This window comes from Desmodus rotundus, chromosome 1, assembly GCF_022682495.2.
Source record: "Desmodus rotundus isolate HL8 chromosome 1, HLdesRot8A.1, whole genome shotgun sequence".
NCBI classification, from domain to species: domain Eukaryota; kingdom Metazoa; phylum Chordata; class Mammalia; order Chiroptera; family Phyllostomidae; genus Desmodus; species Desmodus rotundus.
Genome location: NC_071387.1, coordinates 14,012,520 through 14,036,707, shown reverse-complemented (window position 1 = coordinate 14,036,707; position 24,188 = coordinate 14,012,520). Strand labels below are relative to the sequence as shown.

The 24,188-nt window shown below is 42.5% G+C and overlaps 1 protein-coding gene across 2 annotated transcripts; it reads left to right on the top strand.

Moving 5' to 3' along the window:
• Nucleotides 1–8,283: 8,283 nt before the first annotated feature.
• Nucleotides 8,284–22,484, top strand: TLR4 (toll like receptor 4). Of its 2 annotated transcripts, XM_024562122.3 has the most exons (4): nucleotides 8,284–8,330; nucleotides 11,155–11,386; nucleotides 15,610–15,776; nucleotides 19,389–22,484. In XM_024562122.3, the coding sequence occupies exons 2-4, from the start codon at nucleotides 11,294–11,296 to the stop codon at nucleotides 21,649–21,651; spliced, it is 2,523 nt and encodes an 840-aa protein (XP_024417890.2). In that variant the 5' UTR covers nucleotides 8,284–8,330; nucleotides 11,155–11,293; the 3' UTR covers nucleotides 21,652–22,484. The 2 variants fall into 2 exon arrangements, with proteins under 2 accessions (XP_024417890.2, XP_024417891.2); XM_024562123.3 differs by lacking the exons at nucleotides 8,284–8,330; nucleotides 15,610–15,776 and having other exon boundaries at nucleotides 10,986–11,386.
• Nucleotides 22,485–24,188: the final 1,704 nt, after the last annotated feature.

Below are 24,188 nucleotides of genomic sequence, written 5' to 3'. Positions count from 1 at the left end.
CCCACCTGAGAAGCTATCTTTCCAGGGGAAGCTGTGTGCCAGCATTTCTCATTGTGTCCTCACCTACCTATTCTGAGGCTACGTGCTGTGTGAGTGCAGCCAGCTGGTGACTGCTCTTTTCTCCTGCTCAGCCTCTGTGACTGGGATGGAGGCCACCTTGGGCATGCTCCACTGAGAGTACTGAGCGGCCAGTCTCCCTTGTGCCAGCTTGTAAGGCAGTGCTTCCACACTGGGAGAAGCAAGCCAAGGAGACCTGATGCTACCGTCACCACCACCCACTGAGCACTCCGCTCCCACAGCTGGGAGCGTCACTCAGAGAGAAGCTTGGCAACCTCCAGTTTCAGAGCCCTGGCTCTGAGATTTGCGTAGGGGAAAGGTACGCCTTAAACAGATAGGTCCTAATCTCTTCCCGAAAGAATTGACTTCATTTACAAAGGAGGGTGGAGAATTTCTCAAGAGCTATTTCAAAAACAATAGAGTTTGTGATGAATGACATTTGGGAACATATTGGTAAAGTTATTGGAGATAGAGACTAAACTATAAGTCCAATAATTATAAAAATGAACCAAATGGAAAATCTTGAGTTGAAAAGTATAATAACTGATATGAGATAATCACTAGATTGTTAGCTGGATTGAAATACTTAAAATTGGTAAGATGACAATAACTCCCAAATTGATCTATAGATTCAGTCCAATCCCTGTCAGTATCCTCTACAATTCTTATAAGAACACTAGCAATCAATCCTCATGCCCTCAGATTTGGCAATGGATTCTTAGATGTAACATCGAAAGCACAAGCACAAAAAGAAATGATAATTTGAACTGAAAACATGTGATTCAAAGAATATGATTAAGTGAACAAAACCCATAGAATGGGAGAAAATATTTGCAAATTATATATTGTATAAAAGATTAGCACCCAGAATACATATAGAGAGTGCTTATATCTCTATAATGCAAAGGCAAATAATGCAATTAAAGCATGGGTAAAGGCCTTGAATAGATAGTTCTCTAAAGAAGATATATAAATGGCCAATGAGTACTTGAAAGGATGCCTGACATCATTAGTCACTAGGGAAACACTAATCAAAACCACAGGGAGATACCACTTCACACTCTCTAGGATGGATACAATAAAAAAGACAGATGATGGCACGTGTTGGTGAGGACATGCAGGACCTCTCTAGACTGCTGGCAGGAGTGTTAAATGGTCACTTTAGGATACAGTCTGGCAGTTCCCCAATGATTAATAATACAGTTACCATATTACTTAGCAGTTCCACGCCTATGTAGGTGCCTAAGAAAAAGTAAAACAATGTTCATCCAAAAACGTGTTCACGAATGTAAACCAATCATTAAAAACAGGCAAAAGATGTAAACAGACCAAATGTTTATCAACTAATAGATTCATAACCAAATTGTGGTATATCCAACAATATAATTTTATTTGGCCATATGAAAGGAATATACTTAAAACTGCTGATTGCACACTTTAAATGGGTGAATTGTATGCTAAGCTTCAATAAAGCCGTTTGGGGCTGCAGTTGCGGTTCAGTGAGCAAAGCTGTTCCCTGAAACACGAACTGGCCCTCAATAACGCAACGGTGACGATGGCAAGAATCCCATTGATTCATTGTATTTCAAAATTCTAAAACCCCTTCTCTCTCCTCGTCTGTCTTTCGTTCCCAGGGTATTCTGGGACGATTCCTCCTTCTTCCATGTTAGAGGATGTATTTCCCCATTGTCTAGTTTGCTGGTTTGTCAGATAACATATGCACCTGAAATTTTTAAACAATCTGGATTTGAGCTCTGGCTCTGCCAGATTTAATTGTATGAAAGAGTATATTTGTATAAGACAGTTGTTTTGTGTAATTAAATTTTTTTTCATTTATAGTGTATACTCAGTATTATTTTGTGTTAGCTTCAGGTGTACAACATAGAGGTTAGACAATCATACACTTTACAAGGAGTTCCCTCTGATATTTCCAGTACCCAGCTCGCATGGATAACTAAGTTTTGATTTTCATTTGTAAAAGTGTAATTACTCATGGAAACAAGAGGTTCCCTCCTTGGAAACTTGACTACAAAGAGACAAATGGTGGGGCAGAGTCCAACCACTAGCAAGTGGCCCAGCCAAGCTCTCTGGAACCTGACTCACTTAGGACAGTATTCTTTGTCCTGGCAGTAGGGCCGGTGTTGGTGGTGAAGTGAGGGGAGGGAGACAGACTGGCCCAGCATTTTCAGCGACAGACCCTGAACTGTGTACTTCCCTATGTGTGCTTATCCTTTCTCTTTGATTCCTCATAGCACACTTTCCACTTTTCCTCTGTACCCTCCTTTTTCAGATCTTTTAGCTTGTTAAAGAAATTAGCTTCCATGCTTTGACCAGAGAACTCGTCTCTTCATTTGCCATCTCGTTGGATTAACTGATGAGCAGGAAGTCCCCTGTTTCCGTGGGACCGATCTGCAGTGTATGTTGGCAGGTGAGACATAGTTACGTCGACTTAAAGTCACATTTCTATTAGACAGCCCATAGTTCAAGTGCACAGACTGAATCTCTACCCCTAACAATTCATTTCCCGTGAATATTCCTCTACACTGTACCCACATCACGACCAAGAAAGCTGAGACAAGCTTTAACACGGATGCCATATCATGAGTCTCACTTTCCCACATGCAGGACGGGCCAATTCAAAATACAGAACTCTGACCGTATCACTGCCTCCTGTGGAAAGAGAGCTTAAAGATGCTATAGATCAGCACTGAGCAATCTACAGCCATATGCTGCCCCTCGGCTTGGCCATATGGCTCTGAGTCTAATTCAAACTCATTTTCAGCACATTTAAAGGTGAAGGAGTTGCATGGAAATGAGGGAACTTCATGGAAATCACCTACCAAGAGTAGAAGAAATTTTAGGATGGCCCATTTTCTGGCAGGTGTTCTCCAGCTGGACTGGGACAGAGGCAGAAGCAGAGGCTTGCGGTTGGTGCAGACAAAGCAGCTGTCTGTGGAGAGGCCCCAGGCAGCTGGGCCCTTGAGCTGCATTGTGCAGCCCTGACTATGCAGTCAGTCCCAGACGCCTTTAGTACACAGAAATGGAGAGCGTATTCACTTCATTTAGGACAGAATGAGGATTTTATTATTTTTTTAGTTGCATAATTTTTGAACTTCACATTGCACTATATTGTAATGTCAAATAATTTTACTTTGTTTGGGGGAGTCATGCAGAGTTATCCAATTTTTATTTTTGAAAACTGACCCTCCCTTCCTTCCTCCTTCCCTCTCTCACTCCCTTCTTCCTTCCTTCCCTCCCTCCCTTTTTTCTTCTCTTCCTCTCTCTGTATCTTTGTTTCTACCATTAATTAACTTTTACTACAGGCTGAAGTGCTATGTAGAATACATATATGTGGAAAGTAAGGTTCCTGTCCTGGGGGAGTTCCTGGAGGGATATGAGTTATGATACGATGCCTTTCCATAAAGATAAGTATGTATAAAGACCAGGACGGTATTCCTAAAGAACTTCGGAGAACGATGAGGTAGATCACTGTGACCTGGTATGTGTGAGCATGTGGGCTGGGGGCAGGTGGCACCGGAGAAGGAGCCAGACAACTCCGGGCACATCAGCTTTGAGCGGAGCCTGAAGCCTTGGAAGACAAGATTTTCCTCCAAACACCCTGAGTCACCACCTCCTTTTCACACTCGACTTCTAGTAGCCCTGGTTAAGGTGACGTGTGCTCCTTTAGTGAAGAAAATAGTTTGTGGGAATTAAACTGCAACATACAAAGTAATAAGAGCTCCATCAGCCAATTACTTTGTATCTTTTCAAATCATGGGAAATGCAAACTAACTCAAAGATGTAAGATACTAAGAAATCAACCCAGAATAAGCTATCTGTGATTAGAAAGGCACATTGGATGTTACTCTTTCACGAGCAATGAGGACTCTGCAATGAGCATTAAGATAAATCAAAAAAATGTAAGTTGTCATGGTCTTAGCCTACGGTATCTCATTTTCTCCTTAAAAGAAGCATTGTATATAGAAGAAACTAAGGGCTATCGAAGCTAAGTGACTTGGCTGAAGTCACACAGCTAGACAGTGATGGAGTATTAAAAGTGGAGGTTGCCAATTGAATGCTTAGCCCATGCATTTTGGTTATTATTCCTTGTCTCATCACTGAGATTCTTCCTCTATTGTTCCATTCAGGAAGCATTCAACGGATATTTACTCTGAACAGTCCTCTGGGCTGAGCTCTGTGGGAGACAAAGATGAGAAAGGCATGGTCCCTTTAGCGTGGATCAAAAGGGCAGAGTCAAAACAGAAGCATATTTATGTTTAGAATGCTAAACACATTTTTATGTTACCCAGAGCACAATTCCTTTCCACGATGTCATATTAAGCTTTTTGTTTCTACTCTCTCTGCATCTTCCTGCTCCCTGGAGCCTAAACCTTCTAAGATCAAGGTGCTAGAAAATGTTTTTCTTTTCTTTTTCCAAATTTGACTCAAAGCAGGAAGGAGGCAAGTATTTATAGGAGCATAACATATAATATAATTGGCTGAAAAGAGTCTCATTCACCGTGCAAGAATCCATTCTCTTGGTCTACTTTTTAAAATTTTTATTTTTTATTTTTTACTCCTCAATGGCCATTCCACAAGGATTTCTTTGTCCCACATTCTTCTTCCTAGGGTCGGAAGATTCCCCTTTCTTTTACCCATTAGCCAAGCAGGAAAAAATGAACAACTGATATTGCATCTTGTAGCTGACAGAATGCCTGGACTTTGGAAGGAAGAGAAGCGTGAAGGACCCAGGGTTTCCAGGGGCGGCAGAGCACGCGAGGACCAGGGTTTGGGGACGACACTGTCTGCAGTGGAAGGGGGAGCGCATAAGCAGGGCTTCTGCAAAGGCCAGGGATAAAGCTGGGGATCTGTGGAGGGTCCAGGGGTAGGCCTACCCCTCTAGGAATGGCGGTCAGAGTCCCGCATCACCTCCCGCACTCAGTATTGATTAAATTCTATCTCTTGAACCTGACGGTGTTCATTGTATACTATTCAGTGCTCCATGTCTGTTTGCCCAGTTTGCATATTTGTTCATCCCTTTCCCCTCTGATCATCTCTACATTCCTGGATTCCTCTACTGTGGGAGACAGGAGAAAAGGAGAGCTACTTGTGGGATTAACCAGCCAGCTGACAAGTAATATGTATTTACTCCTGTCCTTCCCTGTTTCCTTCCAAAGCTATGCGCCCTGGCTTACACAAGCATGTGCTGTCCACAAGGGGGTGCTATGATGCGATCTGCAAGTCTAGCACAGGATTGTATCCGGTATTGGCTCAGAGTGTTTTGTCATAGGTTGCTTTTTATAAAAAAGGACAGAGATTCTTTTTCAATTTATTCTTCATCTTTTACCAGAGAAGTTACAAAGAAGAGGAGAAATCTGACTGACCAACAATCAAGGGAAGGGCCGACTATATATTACTTACTCATTCTGTGTTACTCAATCAATGTTTATTGAGCACTAATTTACACCTGGTACTGCCTAGGCATTGGGGCTGCAGCTGTAAATGTGACAGATACAATCTGTCCGCTCTCGGATCTTATTAGCCTGTGTATGAAATTACCAGTTGCTATTATCATCCAAAGCTACGCCACAGTCATGGGTGTAAGCTTTGCTCTCCCACCAGGTACCAGGCACTGTGATAGATGCGGAGTCTATCAGAGATAAGCCTTATTGGGCTGCTGCCATCAAGGAGCTAAAAGCCTGGTGGAAGAGGCAGACAATCCCTCTCGGGCATGGCCAGTGGTCACTGTGAGAACACTGAGGAGAGAGTGACAATGTCAGTCTGGGAAAGGCTGGGGCAGGTGTCAAGAAGATGCAAAGTCTTTCCAGTGGCCTACAGTGCAGTCAGTGATGGAGACGGCCACTTGTGCCGACTCCCACAGGGGCGTCCTTATTGGTTCTGGTAATTTCCGCTTCACAGTTAAGGGAACTCAGTGATGTTAAAAATAAGTCACATCGGGAAATGATGATGCTCGGAAGTAAATGAAATGATTCAATGTTTAAACATAACTCTCTCTCCATTACAGCATGCTTCTCCTGGGTGTGAATGGACAAGCAAAGAATCACTGGGAAATTGGGGGAGTATGGAGACAGAATCAAGGCAAGAGTCTCTTGGCCATAATGAACCAGCTTCTGCCTCAGGTTCATGGCTGAAAGGGACAAAGAGAACTTTCGTACCCCAGGAAAGGGGTGGCGTTTATTGCAACAAGGGCCTTCATCCTAATCCACTTGCTGTGAGTCTCTGCTTCTCTGTGTAGCTTAACTCGGGGGCAGGTAATCCCAAGGAATATTTGGAGGTACAAAAGTAAAGAGAAGCCCCAGAGTAATCACTGATAAGAGAGCTACATGACTTAATATGGAAAGATGACAAGTACTGTAAAATACCAGCTACATGGTGAAAACAAACTCAGCTATTTATTGATTCATGCATCAACTATTTACTAAGCACCTACCCATGCACTCAATACCTGTGAACATTGAACAAACCCTCTACCCTCACGGCGTTTCAATTCTACTGGTAAGGACAGACAATGTAGACATGGGGAATTCAACATAACTTTAAAATAACACAGGAAACATCACGCATTTGGGGCTGGGAGGGAGTAGGCATTACTTAGTCTGTTAGTCTGTCAGCCCCTGTGGGGGTGCACTCACTTGCCCCAGGCACTAGGGGTATTAGGGAGAAAAATCCTGAGATGCACTGGGCAGTGCTTAACATGAGGACCCAGCCCTGGAGACAGGAAGTCTGGTCACGTGGATTAGGAGGATACAGTTACGCCTCTGTTTAAGGGCAGCAATTCTATCCTGTAGACCACAGGGACACTGGCCTGTGGCATGTTAGCAGATACAACTGATAACAGGCATCCAAGGATAAAGGAGACTAGCACAGGTCAAAACAGGCACCACTGAGATTCTATTTCCCTTTCTAGATGCAAAATACACATTAGTGGAGTACATGCCCTAAGGTGTCTTTAGGAAACAGATCTCTTTGTTCTCTGTCTGACCATTTGTTTCCTTTCTGTTCTTGAAGGGGGCCTGTATTTCCTCTTCCTCTTAGTGACAAACTTTTCTTCATTGATTATAAGATACCATCGCCTGCAAAAAGCACCATTACTTAATTTGCCACTATTAAAGAAAAAAAAACTCTGCCAGTTAGAATGGCAATATATTGTCATCCATGAGACTCGTTAACAAGTGAAAAACCATGGAACTTAGAATTGTTGGATCGATCGGACCTGGTTTTTAGATATGCCAGACTAAGGGGGCCTCATTTCACTGAGCCAGGCTGTGTTGTTTGCTCCCTCATTAATTTCTTTCCATCATTTCCTAGATGCTCCAGGTTACTGGGTTTGTGACACAGAAATCCCACTGATCAACAGCAAAGACTTGGGTTTGCTTTCATCCTATGGAATGCAATTGGTGTTGTGAAGTGTCACCCATCAGTGAGTGACTCTGTGCTTGCATGCATGTGTGTGTGTGTGCAGACATGTGTGTGATTTTGGGTAGGGGTAAGAGGCTTGAAACTCAGGAGAGCGAGAGAGCCCTTGCCACTGGGTGTGGTCTTGGGACTAGTCTGGCCCGTGGAGTGGGAGCAGCGATGAGGCGGGCTAGTTCTGGACAGAATAGTCAGTATCTGTTGGTCTTTTTCCACGCTCTTCTCACACAGCGCAGCAACCCCGGGGGCTGTGTGCTGAATATGGCAGCAGAATGAAAGCAAAGGAGCCTGGACCCATGAATCCTTGTCGGAGCACCTCAGCCAGGAATATCCTCACTGAGAATTTCACGAGTAGGAAATAAAATTTTATTATGTTAAGTCACTAAAGTTTGGGGGCTGATACAGCCATTAGCCTAATCTAACACAGGTCAGTTTTGTTCTTTCATTGCTTATTGCTGAATCTGCAGTACCTGCCAAATAATACTGGATGCATTTTCCAGAACGCTGGTGACGGTAGGGTTCTTCCACTGACTCAAGATAATGGGCCCCGAGTCGACCTTCCTCTCTGTAAAGAGGGTTTCTAGAAAACCAAGTCGCTTCCCATGCCCCTGGCTGAGTCGGTCTGTACACCGCGCCCAAGGTGTCATTATGACTGCAATGCAGTGGAAATTACGGGCTCAGGATGGTAGCCAGTCCCTAGCGTCTTATCTCATTGTAACACTGCAGGGGTGGGTCCATCATCCAAAGCAAACAACCAGGGTTTAAAGTTTCTCTTTTGTATTTGATGCATAGCCTGTCTTCTGGAAGAGGCACACAGAGCCAAGATATCTTTGATTCAGGTCAGTAAATGACAGTGTGGTAATCCCATAAAAAGAAACCATCTTTACAAGGTACTATCATAAACTCTTTAATTGTGTAGTAATATCTCATAAAACAAACAGTCTAGGAGATTGTCTTAAACCCCTTCTCTTAGGCCTCCTCTTGACTGTCAAAGCGTTTTCTTTCTAATGGCAAGAGGAAAGAGGATTTGTACCATTACACATGTATATTACTCTATTCATTTAAGTGCTGTGTCCTAGTCACAAGGGCTAATTATGTCTGGCCTGAAAGGACACACTTTCTTCCTCTTATGAAGTGGAGTGGGGTGTGTGTGTGTGCGTGTGTGTGTGTGTGTGTGTGTGTAGTGGGCTGGGGTAGGCCAAGAAGCTTGAGGTCTGGGCAGTGCACAACCTCAGAATACTATTATGATATTATTATTATTATGGTAAGTCAGTTTGCATTCTAGAAAGATTGCCTTAATTTCAGGATAGAGCTGGATTGGTAGAGTTGAGACACTGGAAGAGGTGAGTTTGGTCCCTGCGCAACCGATTAACAACCACGTATTGTGCTAATCTGTGACAAGGGCTGTAATAATAATAGAAATAAAGATGGGCATTTTAGAATATTTTATAGAAAAAATCTCTAGCACTTGGTAGAATGTTTTGTTTTAAAATGTAGGTCTTACTATTCGGGTGTGGTGAGACCTGTAGATCAAGTAACGATTACCATCGAAAGTTTGTTACTCACAGTTCCCAAGAGGAGGGGGCACCACACCACACCATGCAGGGCCACATGGGGAAGCATCGGGGATCCTCAGGAGGCAGAAGGAGGGCCGGTGCGGCATGGGCAGGAGCCTTTATTGTGGCTTCTGTGGGGAAGGCAAGGAAAGACAGGGTAAGCTGGTCTAAAATGGGGTACTTTGAGTAATCTTAGCAGGCTCTGTGGTGGGGGGTGGGGGTGGTTTAGGAGCTTTCTGTATTTGTCTGGTACCTGGCCCTCTGATGATAAGGGCAGAAGAATATTGCCTCCTAGAGCATTAGAGCCAAATAGAGGAGGCAATATTTTTAAAGCCAAATAAAGCCCATGGCTGAGCAAAGAGGTGCTCAGCCAGGGGCTTTGGACTGGTTAGTTTGCATATGAAAGTTGCACTCCAGGGACATCACTTGCTATCTCTATGCACTGGCTGCCCTGGGAGGGGCAGACTATCCTCAGCAAACCCCATGCCAGAGCATCAAGAATACAGAAAATAAGAAACATATAGTTAATATACATGTGATGAGAGAAAGGAGGAAGCCGAAGAGATTTCCATCTTGGGTGACTATGGGGACGTGAAGTGGCATTAACGTTCCGGACAACTGAACTTTACTGAACACCCACTGTGACCCTAACACAGTCTCAAGTAACCCTTAAAGCAAAGTTTTGACATGGGGACTCTTTTAGCTTAATTGTACAGCTGTGTTGAAGAAGCCTACAGGCTAGTGCTCAGTCCCCTATGACGTGCTCCCTCACAGCCTGATTTCAGATATGTTGGATTTGGGGTACCTGCAGGACATCTCGATAGAACTATCAGGAACACAATACCAGTAGCATCCCCATTTTAAACTATGTTCTCATTTAACAGAAATTTACATTGTGCTTGCAACATCCCAGGCACTGTCCTAAAAGCATTCCAAATACGTTTATTTAATCCCGTGACAATCCTTGCAGGGACCTATTTATTCCCATTTTATTCATATTTTGAATCATCACAATAGGTACCAATTTATGGGATATACAGATGAACCATGCCCTAGACTGGGCATTTTATGTAAATTAACTTAATTAAACCATGCAAAACCAACATGATTATCTCCATTTTAAAGACCAAAAAACGAAGGTTTAGTGGCTTCTAACATTTGACTCCCGTGACATGCTTTCAGTCTATGAATTTCATAAATTTCAGCTTCTCTTGTGATTAAAACTGTTATTCCATTGTTCAGACCAGAAATTAAGACTTGATACTTCAAATGCCTTGACCAATGACAAAAGGCCATAAATCACCCATCTTGGATTTGAATTTCAGTATATTTGATTTTTCAGTCCAATCTTTCCCCACCATTTCTGTATTTTACAAACTCTGTTTCCCTGGAGCTTTATTTTGCAACAGTTTCACAAACAGGAGTTTCTCCCCAGGTTGGATGGAGCTGTGGGCTGAACTGTGCACCCACTCCATTCATATGCTGAAGACTTCACCTCACAAGGTGGACACATTTTGAGGCAGGGTCTTTAAAAAGGCAATTAAGGTACAGTAAGGTCCTATGTGTGGCCCTAATCCAGTACGACTGGTGTGTTTATAGGAGGAGAAAATTAGGACACAGGAACACACAGAGGGCAGACCGTGTGCACACCCAGAAAGAGAGTGGCTGTCTGTTTATGAGCCAAGGAGAGAGCCTGAGAAGTACTCAACCCCTCCGACACCTCAGGCTTCTTGCTGCCAGATCTTCATGGAAACAATACATTTCCGTTGTTTAAAGCCCTCCCAGTTTGTGATACTCTTGTTAGGGCAGCCCTAGGAAACGAATACAGGAAGTTTCCACTACTGAAACATTACAGGAAAGCCACCATCCTAGATAGTTACACAGACTGACCAGTCTGGCTGCTTCCCTAAGTTCACTAATGCTGAGAGATCAGGTGATTTACTGGGACAACAGCCAGCTTCCTCTTGCTGTTCCTCCCGCCACTGGTCTGCAGGCATTTGCTTCTTTTTCTAACTTCCCCTCCTGAGAAAGGGGAGAGAAATATTCGAGAAACAAAAGTCCAGAGTGCTAAGGTTGCCACTCTCACTTCCTCTTGCCCCTACCCCAGTGCTGCTTTGAATACAGTAATTGCTGTGGGGCACCGACGGAGGGAGAGAAGAGAGCCGTGTCCCGGAGGCTGCCCAGGGAAGGCGGTTGTAGCTTGTCATGCTTTCGCAGAGCCGGTTCTGGTTGCAGAAAATGCCAGGATGATGTCTCCCACCCGCCTGGCTGGGACTCTGATCCCAGCCATGGCCTTCCTCTCCTGCCTGAGACCTGAGAGCTGGAACCCTTACGTGCAGGTACGTGTTCGGTGTCAGTTCATCTCCTGTGCACTTTGTCTTGTTTCTGAAAAACTGCCCTTTGCCCAGAGCTTTTCAATATGTGCCCTGGTTAGTTTTGTTTCTAAAAGGGAGTCAAATTACCTTAAAGACCTGAGAAGCCAAAGGGACCAAATAATTCCGGTTATAAGGCACTAACAGGCAGCCCATATCATGTCCCATCTAAGATTTAAGGTCAGATAGACCTGCTTAAAATCACTGTTCTTAGGTTTCTGGGCTGTGTAACCTTGAAAAAGTTATAAAACCTCTCTGAGCCAAGTTCTCCCAACACTCTAAAATAATGGCAATAATACCTACTTCAGTAGAGACTTGTAAGACGCCCGCTGCCTGTCATTTCTTTCTGCTGGTGGTCTGTACTCAGCTTTAAGCAGTCACTTTGCCCCTTTCAATCTCTGGGAGATTTTTTTTTTTTTGTCTTTTAATAGGAAGAAACTTTCTAAGTGGATTTCGTACTTCTGAATCCAGTCATAGTTCTATCCAAAGGATGAAAAGAAAAGAGACTTAAAAAGGGAGAGAGATGAATAGAGAAAGAGGGAGAAATAGAGGGCGGAAAAAACAGAAAGAAAAGACATAAAATGTCAGCCAATGCAATGTTTTCTTTCTTTGCGAAACGTCAACCAGCTGTTTCGTAATCACATTCATGATGGATCTCTCTTGTTTTCACAATTGCTTTGGAATCCTACAGTAACACGCAAAGAGCCAAGGGACTTAGGGTGTTGGCCGGGCCAGAAACTCAACAGAAATATAACCAGCCAGAGTCCTGAAATGAAGGGCCTGGGGGAAATAGTAGACTTCAATGTGTAACAGAGTGAATTTGTTATCTTGGAGTCCTCTATTTCCCCAGTTCCCTGCCCACAGCCTACCCCCTGTCCCCCTCTCTGTGACTCTCTTGCTGTTAGGTTGAGGGGAAGAGATCTTTCAGTCAGGGTCAGCCCTGGATAAAATCACACCCATTTCTGGATAATTCCTTTCCTCCTGCCTTAGAGTCTTTTTGTCTCCAAAGCCTGCCCATCCCCTCAGTGCCAACCTAGGTCAGGTCCTCAGTTCCCCTGTCCTTGCCTCTTGAATGGTGACTAGTGTCCTGAGTCCATAGCCCCTTCCTTCAATCTACTCTGTACATTTTCTTTTGCTATTTATTTGTTGTTGTTGTTTTTTCCTGAGGCTTGGTTCTAACAAATTACCCTCTTAAAAAATACAATAACTCTCCATTGCTATCCGGACCGTATGCTAGCAGAGGGCCTCTGACAGGCTATTTTCTCTAGCTGGAATGCTCCTCCCCTAGATCCACGCTGCCCAATGGTTATATCATGTGGACCACATGATATTACTTAGATTCAAACAATACATTTAACCAAAACACAGTTTTTTAAACCCAATATATTCAAAATATTTCAACATGTAATTTATACTAAACCATGAGTATTGATAAGATATTTTACATTCTTTCTTTGGCACTGCCTTTGGTATATATTTTACATTTACCATCTCAGTTTAGAATATCCACATTTCTCATGCTCAGTAGCCTTGGGTGACAGGCTTGTGGCTACCATGTAGGGCAGGGCAGCCCTGGAAATTTTCATGAGTCAATCCTCATTTCATTCAGATCTCTGTTCAGTGTCACCTCCTCTGGGCAGTCCTCCTTGATCACCTCACCTATAGCTCCCCATCCCAATATTTGCCTTTAATCTTTTATGCCACTTTGTTTTTTATAACATACCATTTTATATACATATACATATATATGTGCGTGTATATATATATATAGGTGTGTTATATAGATATATAATGGTGTGTATATATATACACTGGTGTGTGTATACACACGCACACACACAATGGTGTATGTTTAGATATACACACACACACATAATGGTGTATATATAGACACACACACACACACAGAGGGTCTGGCAGAAGTAACACCGGCTTGAGTGTAGTTTTATTATTTATTTATTATTTACTATTATCAAAGACAGCAACTTACACATTCCACCTAAAATGTCCTATGGTGTGCTTGAGTGTGATATTGTTATGTTACGGAATTACATGCTCATGATTTTATAGTAAAAGATTTTGTAATAAAAAGGGACATTGTTTGCGTTATATATATTCGTTCATTTGTTCATTTTCTTTCCCTTTGAAATAGAATCTGTGAGAGGGCAAGGTCATTGCTGGTTTTATTTATTACTATATCTCAGTTCTTAGCACACAGTAGTTGCACAATTTGTGTCCAAAGATTTAAAAGTATTTCCACAAGACAAAGTATCAGGGCCTTATCGAGCCTTGGCTTCCCCGCAGGCTCAGGGTTTCACCACTCCCTCCACGTGCCAGCTGGTATAAACCAGCTTTTCACCCTCCTCGCTCACACTGCTCTCCCTTCTCCCTCTTTTCCTGTGTCCAAATCTTGCTCATCCTTTTAAGACCCACCTTGAAATCATCTCTTTCTCACAAGGCTTCTACTGTCTCTGGATGCAGAGTTGACCTCCCTGATTTTCTGAACCGTAATTGATCTCTATGTTTTCGGAGCCAGAGGAAATATTTTTCAAGCCTGGTTTATCGGCCCCTTTCAGTAGTGTGAGTTATGCTCCTGTTTTAGCCCTTACTCCTGATTGTGAGTTCACTGAGGTCTGGAGCCACCTCATGTGGGTCTTTGTAAGCTCCAAACATTAAACACAAAATGCCTACAACTGGGACTTAAACAAACCTCCATTCAATCAGTTATTCATCCACTTACTGAACAGATATCTATTAAGCATCAACCACTTTCCAGGCACCGTTCTGAGTACAGAGGACATAGCAAAGAGCAAAACCATCAAACCTTACAACCCGGTAAGGGAGATGAACAGCACATATGGAACAATCCCGTGGACAACGTAATGTTAGATGGTGGTATTTCCTATGAAGGAGGATAAAAGAGGGTAAGAACAGTGCCTGGCACCACCCCTGTGAGACAGTATAGTCTCTGAGGCTCCGATTAACATTTAAAGGGACGTGAATAAAGTGAGGACCTGCCCGGGGCCCTGTGAGACTTTATGCATATTCTTTTATCTCTCGGAATTCTTCTTTAAAAAGTTTATTTGAACACTAAATTCAAGTATATAACAACACATACACTGGTATGTGGTAAAGAATTAATAACAACTAATAATAGTAAATGTTAACATTTATTGATCATTTATGCTGTAATTGGCCTTGAGATAATCTCTTTAAATACCTTTTCTCATTTAATCCTTTTAACAGATTCTGTTGGTGGTAACACAGAAAGTCAAAATTAGCGGGTTTAAGCAAGACATTTTGTTGGAGTAGCAATTTTCAACCTTTTCCCTCTCATGGCACACATAAACTAATTACTGAAATTCTGTGGCAAACCAAAAAACATTTTTTGCTGATCTTTCAAAAAATAGGTATAATTTTGATTCATTCGCACTGGATGACTATTGTATTTTGTTGCCTTTTTTTAAAAAAATTTGAGAATCTAAGGGAAAAGAGGTCAGTGCCCCTGACTAAATAGTCAGGTGTTGCATGTTCAGAGAATTCAGAAATTAAATGGGATTTTAGAGAACAAGGCTCACAAAGTATTTGAGAAAATATAATAGAAACCAACATCGGAACCAAGGCAGTGTAAAGAAAGCACTTGACATTACTTACTAGGTTCCACCGCTAGAGTCCACGCACTCCAAAGATTTCTTTCCCATTTCTGTACCACCTGCTCAAATGTCACTAAGCCAAGGGACAGAAGCAATTACAAAAATTGGGCTATGATTAAGGTAGGCCTGGACACTTTGACTGGCAGTCTCCCCAGGCTGTGTACAGTGGGGTGTTCCTTAGAACACAAAGTCTTGCCCTAAATCACATGGAAGAGCTGAGGGGAAATCCCATGCTTTTGGACTCCAGAGCCTCAGCTCTTCATCACTAGACTCTATTGCTTCTTGCTCAATGGTGCTATTATTATAGTAGAGGTTAGATTATTGGGTACACGGTAGGTGCTCTTCTTAATCTGGAGTAAGATGTTTTAGAAGTATGAAGTGAGTCGATAAATGGATGGATGGATGAGGAATGGATGAAAGAAGACTGACTGGTCCCTGTGCTTGTACTAGAGGCCTCTCAGACTCTGGCCTAGGTGAGGGGAAAGGTCTGTTGCAGTCATAGCGTAAGACACTGCTTCTAATGTATGGTCATTGCAGGTGGCTCCTAACATCACTTACCAGTGCGTGGAGCTGAAGTTCTACAAAATCCTTCATAACATCTCTACATCAGCCAAGACACTGGACCTGAGCTTTAACCCCCTGAGGTGTTTAGGCAACCATAGCTTCTCCAGCTTCCCAGAACTGCAGGTGCTGGATTTATCCAGGTAATGAATGAGTGTTTAGACACTGCACAAGGTAAAACGTTCATTGTCTATCATTTCATTCACTTACTCATTTATTCAATAGATGTCTTAAATGCTCTAGAACTTTGGGCAAGCTACCTGCTATCTACAGTTCTCAGTTCCCCAGATAAAATCTGTGAAATGAGTAGTTAAACCAGGGAGTTTCTAAGGATAACCCTATCTTTGAATTTTCCTTTAAGTCAGGAGAGAAAATTGACTCAAACTCTTTCATCAGCAGGTATTGTGGACCACTTGCTATATGTCGAACACTCTGCTAGGAAACAAGACTACAATGATACATAATTAACCCCAGCTATCAAGGAGGGCACATCCACTCGGAAGAGTTAATAGGTTAAAATCCTGAGCATGGGGCTGGGCACATAAGAGACATTCAACAAATATCACTGATTTTGATTTTGGATTTCGAACCCGAGATAAGGGTGGCAACATACAACAGTAGGTGATGAGCTATGTGCAAACTAGGGGCAACACACTGTATTTTTCAGAAAGGGGTCTTCTTTGCACTGAACAGTCAAGACCGATTTCATGAACCGAGTAGGATTGAAATAATGTCTGGAATATTGAACGTGAAGTAGAGGATGGTGAACCAGGAAGCTACAAGTAACCCAAGGAGAAAGATGACAAGATCAAAGGGAAACGTGCTGTGGGCAGTGAACAGTGACTGAGATTTTCTCTTCTGATGCAGGGACTCTATCATTCCTTCGGGCAGGTTCAGTTATTCATTATTTGGGGAGGGGGAACTGAATCTTAAAACTAGTTAGGAACCTTATTAAAAATAGTGAACTTTGTTTAGCTAGTGGACTAGATAATGAACCATGTTCTCTATTAACAGTTTCTGAAAAAATAGAGAAGCATTTCATACATGGCTTTTTATTATGGAAAGTCCTAATAAAGACCAACAGCATAGGATGAAAATACTCTTCTAGAGTAGATAGTTCTGTATAAGAATAAGCATCTGATGTTTCATACTCCAACTTAATGATAGAGTATATCAAAGGAAACATTAGGCATTTTATTATTTTTTATTTTTTATTTTTCATTTTTCATATCAATAGATGCAGAAAAGCTCCTTTTTTTTACATTTGATTTTTTTAATTAAACTTTTTTTATTGTTGCTCAATTACGGTTATCTGCCTTTTCTCCCCATTCCTCCACCCCACCCCAGCCAAACCCACCTCCCTCCCCCACCTCCACCCTCCCCCTTGGTTTTGTCCATGTGTCCTTTATAGTAGCTCCTGAAAACCCCTCTCCCCACTATCCCCTCCCCACTCCCCTCTGGCTATTAACTTCAATGTCTCTGGTTACATTTTGTTTGCTTTTTTCTTTTGTTGATTAGGTTCCAGTTAAAGGTGAGATCATAAGGTATTTGTCCGTTACCACCTGGCTTATTTCAAGGCAGGGTGTAGTTTATAGAGCCCTGGGCAGTCCAAAGACCTGAGCTAGGTCCTCACCAACACTTCCAGCCACATGGCCTGAGGCATGTCACTTCATCTCCCTGAGTCTTAGTTTTCATATCTGTTGAGTAGAAATGATGAAACTTATCCCATAGGATTAAATGTGATAATGAATGTTAATATGCTATATATATTAAAAACCTTAATAAAGGAGACTTTGTAAGTATAAAGCATTATTATTATTATTATTATAGCATTTCACTACTTTCTAAACTTCAGCTTTCTCACTAAGAATCTTGTCAAGAACTGTACTGAGGTCAACAGACCAACCCTCCCCTTTTTAAAAATTAGTAGTTTTTTTTTTATCAAACAATGTCCCTTATAATTCATATTTGATCCATCACCTACCCAAGGAACTTCCCTCAGAGCCTTAAATATGTGCTCAGAGAGAGGCCAGCTTCCCCTCTGGCCCATAAGATGTTCTGAATTAGGACAAGGACAAATGATAGTATAGCAGATATTCTTTGCCTATTTCTATTGCTTTACAATGTTCACATACAGTAATTCAACTAATTCTCTAAGGATGCTTTGTGATGGACCAAGAAGCCATTTTTTTTTCTATAGAAACCTATCGATATATTTTTTTCTTTTTATAGACAAGGAAACTGAGGCTTGTAGAGTTTAAGTAATTTTATCTATGTGCATGTATCTTGGCTGCAGAGCAGAGATTCAAGTTCACATCTCCTGCTTCCAAGTTCAATGCTTTCTTCACCTTAGTACTCTATTTCTCTAAAGTGGTGAGCACCCTTTGATGAGACAGAGACACAGCAAGACTCTTCTAGTCTTGCCTGATGCATAGAGTGATAATATACATAAGATTGTGGGCTATGAAATCATATAACTAAAACCAACGTGAGAAACGATCATGGTTAGTTGCCTCATTTAGGAATGTGGCAGAGGGGAACAGGAGTTCCCAAGATCATGCAATATGAAAGGACAAGCAGAGACACCAGAACCCACATTTCTTGGACCTGTCTTCCCTTGTCCTTCCTACTGCACCCACTACACTCTATCCCATTACCAAGCAATAATAAAAGCTTGAACCGAAATGCTTTTATTACCCATGAGCCTCTTGAAGGGGACAGGGCAAGCAGGACCATTACAAATGTAATTCAGTTGGAACTGGAAAGGACTCATTTGCAAACTGTAACTGGCAGGCACTCGCAGTGCCAGGAAGAGTTGACCACAAGCTGGATAAAAGCTTTATCTCTTGGCCACCTCGATGAACGTTGTTTATAGCATGGCTTCCATCCCACTTGGGGTATATTCAAAATCCTTTTTCTGGTCTGAAAGCCTTGGGCCTTGTTGTAACCTCCTTTCTCCATAACCCCCATCTCACACCCCTCCCCTTTTCTCTGTACTCTGGACAAAGAAGCAGTTTCTCATGGTTCCTCCCTGTACGATGGCTGCCACCTAAGTTGGGGCTTTTGTATCTGCTGTTCTATTTGCTGTCTGTCCTTGTTAATCCCTACTCATCTTACAAATTTCAACTTAACTGTTCTCAGAGAAGCCTGCTTTGATCCCCTTTGTCTGAGTCTACCCTCTGGATGTAGCCTCTCTTAGTAGACGTTTCTCCCACAAAACTCATCCCAATCACCTGTTACTAACATTCACCTGTGATAACTACACCCTTTCATCAACACTAAGGGTATCTGTGCCATTTAGGTAGATACCTTCTTATTTCTTTGAAATTGACATTCATCGGTCATTTATTCTGCCTAAACTAACAACTATCTGTAACATCTGTACCAATCAGATGTCCGATCAGTTACCTGTGGCAGGGAATGGCTAAAATCGATCCAAGGCTATCACATACTCTATCACCCATATGTTCTTTATGTGCTCCAATTACTGATCTTTAACTGATTTCCTCCTGATGGATATGGTGTCTCTGCTTAACATGTGTACCTAGTGTGACAAAAACCAGATTGTCATTGTGGCTGGTATGATAATACCAAGGCTGTGAAGCTTCTTATTTATTCATGCCCTCACTGGTTTGTTTGATGTCTTTGCCTATCACAATCACAGGGCATGTCAAAGCTAGGTGACTGGGGCTGCTTTTCCATTTTGGACTTTCCATGCATCATAAACATATAATCTGTATCTGTTTTTCCTGCAGGTGTGAAATTGAGATGATTGCAGATAATGCTTATCAAGGCCTAAACCATCTCTCCACCTTGATATTGACGGGAAACCCTCTACGGAGTTTAGCCATGGGAGCCTTTTCTGGACTATCAAGTTTACAGACACTGGTGGCTGTGGAGACAAACCTGGCATCTCTAGAGGACTTCCCCATTGGACACCTGAAGACCTTGAAGGAGCTTAATGTGGCTCACAATCTTATCGATTCCTTCAAGTTACCTGAATACTTTTCTAACCTGACTAACCTGGAGCACTTGGACCTTTCCAATAACAACATCCAAAATATTTATCGTGGAGATGTGCAGGTTCTCCATCAAATGCCCCCATTCAAACTCTCTCTAGATCTGTCCCTCAACCCTTTAGACTTTATCCAACCAGGTGCCTTTGAAAAAATGGAGCTCCGTGAACTGACTTTGAGAAGTAATTTTAATAGTACAGATGTAATGAAAACTTGTGTTCAAGGTCTGGCTGGTTTAAAAATCAATCGGTTGGTTCTGGGAGAATTTAAAAATGAAAGGATCATACCAGAGTTTGACAAATCTGTCCTGGAGGGACTGTGCAATTTGACTACTGAAGAAGTCCGAATAGCATTCTTCGATAACTTTCCAGAGGATGACCTTGACTTTTTAAATTGTTTGGCAAATGTTTCTACAATTTCTCTGGTGAATCTGCGTTTACACAGGATCGGAGCTCCTCCTAAAGATTTCAGATGGCAAAACTTAAAGTTGGCTAATTGTCATTTGAAACAATTTCCCAGACTGGAGCTTGCCTTTCTCAAAGAGTTTGTTTTCACTGACAACAAAGGTATGTCCTTTTTTACTGATATTCGTCTACCAATCCTTGAGTTTCTAGATCTCAGTAGAAATGGCTTGAGTTTCAAGGGTTGCTGTGATCACACTGATTTTGGGACAACCAGACTGAAACACCTGGATCTGAGCTTCAATGATGTTATTACCATGGGTTCAAACTTCTTGGGCTTAGAGCAACTAGAATATCTGGATTTCCAGCATTCCAACTTGAAACAGGCCAGTGACTTTCCAGTATTCCTCTCTCTCAAAAACCTCCTTTACCTTGATATTTCTTATACTAACATGCGAGTTATCTTCCATGGAATCTTTGATGGCTTGGTCAGCCTCCAAGTCTTGAAAATGGCTGGCAATAATTTTGAGGATGACTTCCTTCCAAATATCTTCACAGACTTGACAAACTTGACCTTCCTGGACCTCTCTAATTGTCAACTAGAACGAGTGTCCCAGGAGGCATTTGGCTCACTCCCTAGACTTCGGTTGGTAAATATGAGTCACAACAACCTCTTGTCCTTGGATATGCGTCCTTATAAATATCTCCCCCTCCAGATTCTGGATTACAGTTTTAATCACATAGTGGCTGCCAAGAGTCAAGAACTACAGTATTTTCCAAGTAGCCTAGTTTCCTTAAATCTTACTCAGAATGAGTTTGCTTGTGTTTGTGAACACATGAGTTTTCTGCAGTGGGTCCGAGACCACAGGCACCTCTTGGTGGGAGCTGAGCAAATGTTGTGTGTGAAACCTTTAGAGATGCAGGGTATGTCTGTGCTCAGTTTTAGAAATGCCACCTGTCACATGAGCAAGACTATCATTAGTGTGACAGTTCTCTCTGTACTGGTGGTATCTGTGGTAGCAGTTCTGATCTATAAGTTCTATTTCCACCTGATGCTTCTGGTTGGCTGCAAAAAGTATGGCCGAGGTGAGTGCACCTATGATGCCTTTGTTATCTACTCGAGCCATGATGAGGACTGGGTGAGGAATGAGTTGGTCAAGAACTTGGAGGAGGGGGTACCCCCCTTTCAGCTCTGCCTTCACTACAGAGACTTTATTCCTGGTGTAGCCATCGCTGCCAACATCATCCAGGAAGGTTTCCACAAAAGCCGGAAGGTTATTGTGGTCGTGTCCCAGCATTTCATCCAGAGCCGGTGGTGCATCTTTGAGTATGAGATTGCCCAGACCTGGCAGTTTCTGAGCAGTCATGCCGGCATCATCTTCATTGTCCTGCAGAAGTTGGAGAAGTCCTTGCTCCGGCAGCAGGTGGAGCTGTATCGCCTTCTCAGCAGGAACACTTACCTGGAGTGGGAGGACAGTGCCCTGGGGAGGCACATCTTCTGGAGACGACTCAGAAAAGCCTTGCTGGACGGTAAATCGTGGAGCCCAGAAGGAACAGAGGATGCAGGAAGAAGCCAGCATGAAGCAACAACCTCCACCTGAGGAGCAAACACTCCTCAGGTGCTTCTTGCCTGGGTGGACCCACTACTTGTTCAGCAGCAACATGGCAGGCATTGCACTCAGGGAAGGTGACTCAGTGGTACACAAGATACACAGGCCCGCTGATCTCATGGGGTCACAGTGCAAAGGGAATAAATACTGTACTGAAATACAGAACCTCCAGGTGGATGTTTTAACCAACTCAGCTAAAGTATTCATGATAGAGAAAGTCAACTCAACTCTTACCCCACATAATTGAATTATAAACTAAGAGACTGGCCCTGGTAACAGAAGAAAAGGACGTAATTCTTCTCCTGAGCCTTTGGAATGGAAAGCACCTTATATTTTACACTGTGGCCATCTTAAAACACAGCAGTAGTGGTAGTTTCAACTAACCTGGACCTTTGCTCACCTTTCCCTTTCCCATTGAATACAATGTAAATTCTATGTAATGATGATTCAGATCCTCCCTCTACTTCGAGTCAGTTTCCTTACAAAGGTTAAAACCTTGCACCAATTTCCTCAGGAAACCCAAGTAACACATATTCACAAACATCCTGGTCAGTTTTTTTAGCATGTTCTATTTATCAACTAATAGTGCCTGATATATTTGGTTTTTATAAATGCAGTTCTCATTTTACATATCTCCCCTATAAACCTTGAACCAAGTAAGGTTGTTAGAGACATGCTGGAAATATACATTATTTAACCACTGTCTTTCAAGCAAATGTGTAAAATGCACTTTGTCACTTTGTCACTTGATGTCATTCTAAATATATTACCTACTAAGGTAAGACTGTCATAAAGGTAGCATTAAAATAATTTGGTTGAAAGTGGCACTTATTGTAATGTGGGGGAGATGTCCAACTTCCTGGTCTCATAACGAACAATTTGGGCTGCAAGAAGGGCAGGGTGGCCGCTGGAGCTCAGCACTGCTTGACGACCCCAGGAAAACGTGTGCTGATGCAGCCAGGGTGACCGACCACATGACAAGAGCTGAAGCCAAGGTTTCTTCTGCATCCAATGAGTATTGCTTAATGAGACAGTGAATCCCTCAGGGGACTGTGAGATGACTCAAGGTGGGAGCACACACTGTTCTTCCTGTTGGGTGTCACTTTGTGACCGCATTTACGAAACGGTAGATATTCTCATCGAGAGAATGTGTTCCTGGGATTAAGATGGGTCATGGTGAGGCGAGTTCTCAGAAAAGCACACTTTCTCGGCTTTCCCAGAATGGTGCATTAGAAGAAAGCAATGAGGATGTTTGGAAAATACAGTCGTCAAACCTGGAAATAAGGCCGCATGCAGGACTGTGTTTGTGACCGAGTGTTTCAGAATGTATACTTTGGTCTGAGCAAGGCTGGAGTTGCTGAACACACCTGGGTGAGTTTCTAGGCCTTAATGTGCTAGTGGGAGTAGGTGCATGTGTTTGTGCACATGCCCCCACGTGTTCTTGGCTGTGTCTGTGTGTACGAAGAGGATGTGTGTCTGTGTGATCGTGTCCACACGGACAAGAATGCTTGTAGTGCAAGGGGGACGTGCACATTGATGTGGCGGTGTACAGCTGTTTGTGTTCTGTATTCTTGTGTTTGTACGTGATTGCTTAAACACAGGAGCCAGCGTTAGATTCTGAGTAGCTCGGACGCCTGTCTTTGTGTATGTCCAGGCCATATGTGAAGTGTGCTCAGGCTCATATCTGAGTGTATGTCTGCATATGTGTTTTAGTTTAAGCAAATATGTAAGACTCCAAGGAGGAAAATCAAAATACAACTGGGGTGGTTCTGGTATACAGGCCTCTTTCCCATAAGCCCCTTCTCCCAGATGGGAATTCTGAAAACTGAGAGTGAAGTTAGATGAGAAAGGAAAGAAATGATATGACAGAAGCAGAAGGGGAAGAAAGAGGAAAGGTAGGCCCAGGGTCAGGCTTTTGAATTCATTTAAATTCTCTGGATTAGAGAGACATGCAGGGTGGAATAGAGAAATTAAAATAATTAGAAAGCCTTAAATGTGTATAATACCCTACAAAGTAGAACACATTGACACAGTTATAAACACATTTGAATCTCTTGTTATCCAGGTGAAGTAGCAGACTAAGAAGCAATTTCCCCATTTTACTGATGGGAAACCTGATGTTCAAGGGAGTAAATGCATTGTCAGTAGGCCACAGAGTAAACGAGTGGCTGGGCCTGCACGTGGGCCTCTGGGCTCCTCGGGGCAGCGCAGTTTCCACTACACCTTGCTGCTTCACGCTTAACGCTGACAAGTGAGAAGTGAAACCCTGGCCTTCTCTGTGTGCTTGACACTTGTCAAGTGATTTTCACTGAAACCATGAATCATTAGGCAAATGCATATGTGTACATATTATATATACTGTACGATTTATTTATAACACATTTCTTTCCATGAAGGACATGAACTGATTCAACCGTAGTATACATGAACAATAAGTTTAATAAATAATAACTCAAAAATCTGGGTGAAGAGCAAAAAGAGGAAAGAAAGACACAAGAGTAAGCCTTAGCATACTGTTTCCCATCCAA

Excerpts from the sequence above, each read along its gene's own strand:
- TLR4 (XM_024562122.3), top strand. The coding sequence starts at position 11,294 with ATGATGTCTCCCACCCGCCTGGCTGGGACTCTGATCCCAGCCATGGCC. Across the intron at positions 11,387-15,609 it reads GCTGGAACCCTTACGTGCAG|GTGGCTCCTAACATCACTTA; the intron begins GTACGTGTTCGG and ends TGGTCATTGCAG. Across the intron at positions 15,777-19,388 it reads CAGGTGCTGGATTTATCCAG|GTGTGAAATTGAGATGATTG; the intron begins GTAATGAATGAG and ends TTTTTCCTGCAG.